Here is a 2,431-nt window from a genome sequence, read left to right as displayed (position 1 = left end):
GTCCAGTTCTGGTCACCAGTACTAAGAAAAGATGTCCTTGAGTTGGAAAAAGTCCAGCGGAGGGCAACCAAACTAATTAGGGGTATGGAGGACCAGAGCTACGAGACAAGGCTACTAAATTTAAACATGTTCACATTGGAGGTGAGGAGATTAAGGGGGATATGATCTCCATGTACAAAATGTTCAATGGTGGTAGCAACATTAGCGATAAACTGTTTAAAATTAACTACAAAAACTAGAGGCCACCACCTAAAATTGGTGGGAAAAAAATTCCAGCACAAGGGGTGAAGGGGGTTCTTCACAGTAAGATCAGTTAGGGTCTGGAACTCACTGCCACAGGCAGTGATTTCAGCAAATAATGTGGAATTGTTCAAGAAACTTTTCGACGATTTCTTAAGGGACCGTAATATACAGGGGTACAGGTACTCCTAGAATGAGATCTTAATAGGTTGGACTTGATGGACTAATGTCTTTATCCAACCTCAAATACTATGTAACCTCAAGTTACATAGTATTTGTCCCATTGTCCCATTCATGCTACAACGCAGTGGACGGTGCACTGTCATTAACTGTAACCATGATGCTTTTTATTGCAGCACACTGTATGCCACCGCAGGTCGCAGCACAATCACGATCCTGCCAGTAAGGTTCTTGTTTAATCACATCCTGTTATAGAATGATACTTTGTGCCCGTTTCCCAATTGTGCTCCTGCATGGTCACCCCCTCACATGAGCTTCTGATGGAGACTACAACTGGCTGTTTCAATTATGCATGCACTTATAGGTGGACAACAGTCCACTCTGGTCTTAGAGCAGGTTTTCTTATAGTGACAAGACAAAAGAAAGATGGCTGCATAGAAGCAACAGGACTCAGTCATGACATTCATTCCATTGCATTAAGCAAAGAGAACTTCCTAGGACATTGCATGTTCCACACCTTGGGCTACCTGGCCTGGGAGATTTCCGAGGTAACAAAAAAAAGAATACTGCTCTGGCTGCAATATGCACCTTCTCCAGCTCTGTCCTGGTCCTGACTGCCACTCCTCTCCTGACTTGAATGAAACCCATAGTCTTCCAACCCACTTCCTGTGAGCCCTAAATTTCATAGATGTATTCTCTGAGGACATGTCATCACACCATTCAGGGCTAACCGGAATTCTTCAGTGAGTGTAGGAAGCTCTGCAAAAGCAAAGTTGGATAGTGTATGAAATAGAAAGTGGTAAGCTTGTAAGATTATGGCTAGTATTTGACTTTAATTCCACCATCACTCATTACTTTTGTTGCACTTGACATGTAACTATACCTACTGGTTCTGACAGTTTTTAAAGTGTTAATGTCTTTTAGGTACAATGCCTCTCTAACAAGTGGGAAACTGATGCTCCTGTTAATTCAAATCCTTTGGATCTTGACATAAAAGTTTTAATTGGAAGTATTACATCTTGCAATAAAGACGGTGGAAACATTAATCAGACCACATATTTTTCGATATGTGCTGCCTGTGAAGGTAATTTTTCTTGTTTTATAGAAATGTAATTTTATTTAGAAGATTCCTGTGTTTTTACACACATTTTTTTTCCTCCACGTTTATGCTTCCGTCTTTAGCTGTAGAATAAAGCTTACATTTTAATAGTAGGAAAAGGTCGGCCATAGTACCTAAATTGGCATCAACAACATTCAGTAAGCAGCGGAGCAGACTACTGCTAGAAGAACAGAGATGAGCATATTTCTGTAGCAAACCATACATTGATGTTATCTTAAACACAGATTCTGTTTTTTCTTAGAAAACCCAACTAAACATTAAAGAGGGAGGGAACTTTGGAAGCTGTACCAAAAAATAAGTCGGGCAAGAGGAGAAAGAACTAGCATATGGTTTCCCCGGAGCCTATCTTTTCCTATTACTGACTTACTGTCTTGTTTTGCACTGTCTGTGTGGAAGTGGCCATCTTGGTATAGGCAGGGTTTTGCTACCTCATGTCAGAGCCTCCTGCAAGGGGAATAGTGAGCAGCACAGTAATGACTTCGCCAAATCTGGCGAGACTAGCATTCAGGAGCAGCAATGCCTTAGATCTCGTACTGCAGTTATACAGCTATAAGGCTGAGTGCCTAGACACATTCACATATCGGGAAGTGTACTGCTGTTTTTAGAAGAAGTTCATGACTAAGTTTACAATTTGTTATTTTTTTTTCCAGAGTACTGCTCTGGTGCAATTAACATTTAAAGATGCTCCCTATAACAACTCTTCTTGAGTTCAGTTCCGCTATTGGATTATTAACTTTTTATTGTAGTTGACCTTACATTTTTCCTTGACACCCCTGTGGGCCACCTATGCAGACAGTAAGAGCTTAGTTGATTATGCCAATTAGACAAACATTTCTGTACTTTTTTTTTTTTTTTTGTTGGATATTACCACACAAAACGAGACTGGGAGAG

General features: G+C 40.5%; 1 protein-coding gene across 1 annotated transcript in view; it reads left to right on the top strand.

Annotated features, from left to right (window-relative positions):
- The window catches only part of MOV10L1 (Mov10 RISC complex RNA helicase like 1), an 84,667-nt gene that overhangs the window by 21,533 nt on the left and 60,703 nt on the right, over positions 1-2,431 (top strand). The window contains exon 3 of the mRNA XM_018576723.1: positions 1,345-1,504. Within this exon, the coding sequence (XP_018432225.1) occupies positions 1,345-1,504 (160 nt within the window). The remainder of the gene's footprint in view (positions 1-1,344; positions 1,505-2,431) is intronic.

This window comes from Nanorana parkeri, unplaced genomic scaffold (genome assembly GCF_000935625.1).
Source record: "Nanorana parkeri isolate BGI_ZX_2015 unplaced genomic scaffold, ASM93562v1 scaffold75, whole genome shotgun sequence".
In the NCBI taxonomy this organism is placed as follows: Eukaryota; Metazoa; Chordata; class Amphibia; order Anura; family Dicroglossidae; genus Nanorana; species Nanorana parkeri.
Note: the sequence above shows the minus strand (reverse complement) of the source record. Positions and strands in the feature narration are given on the sequence as shown.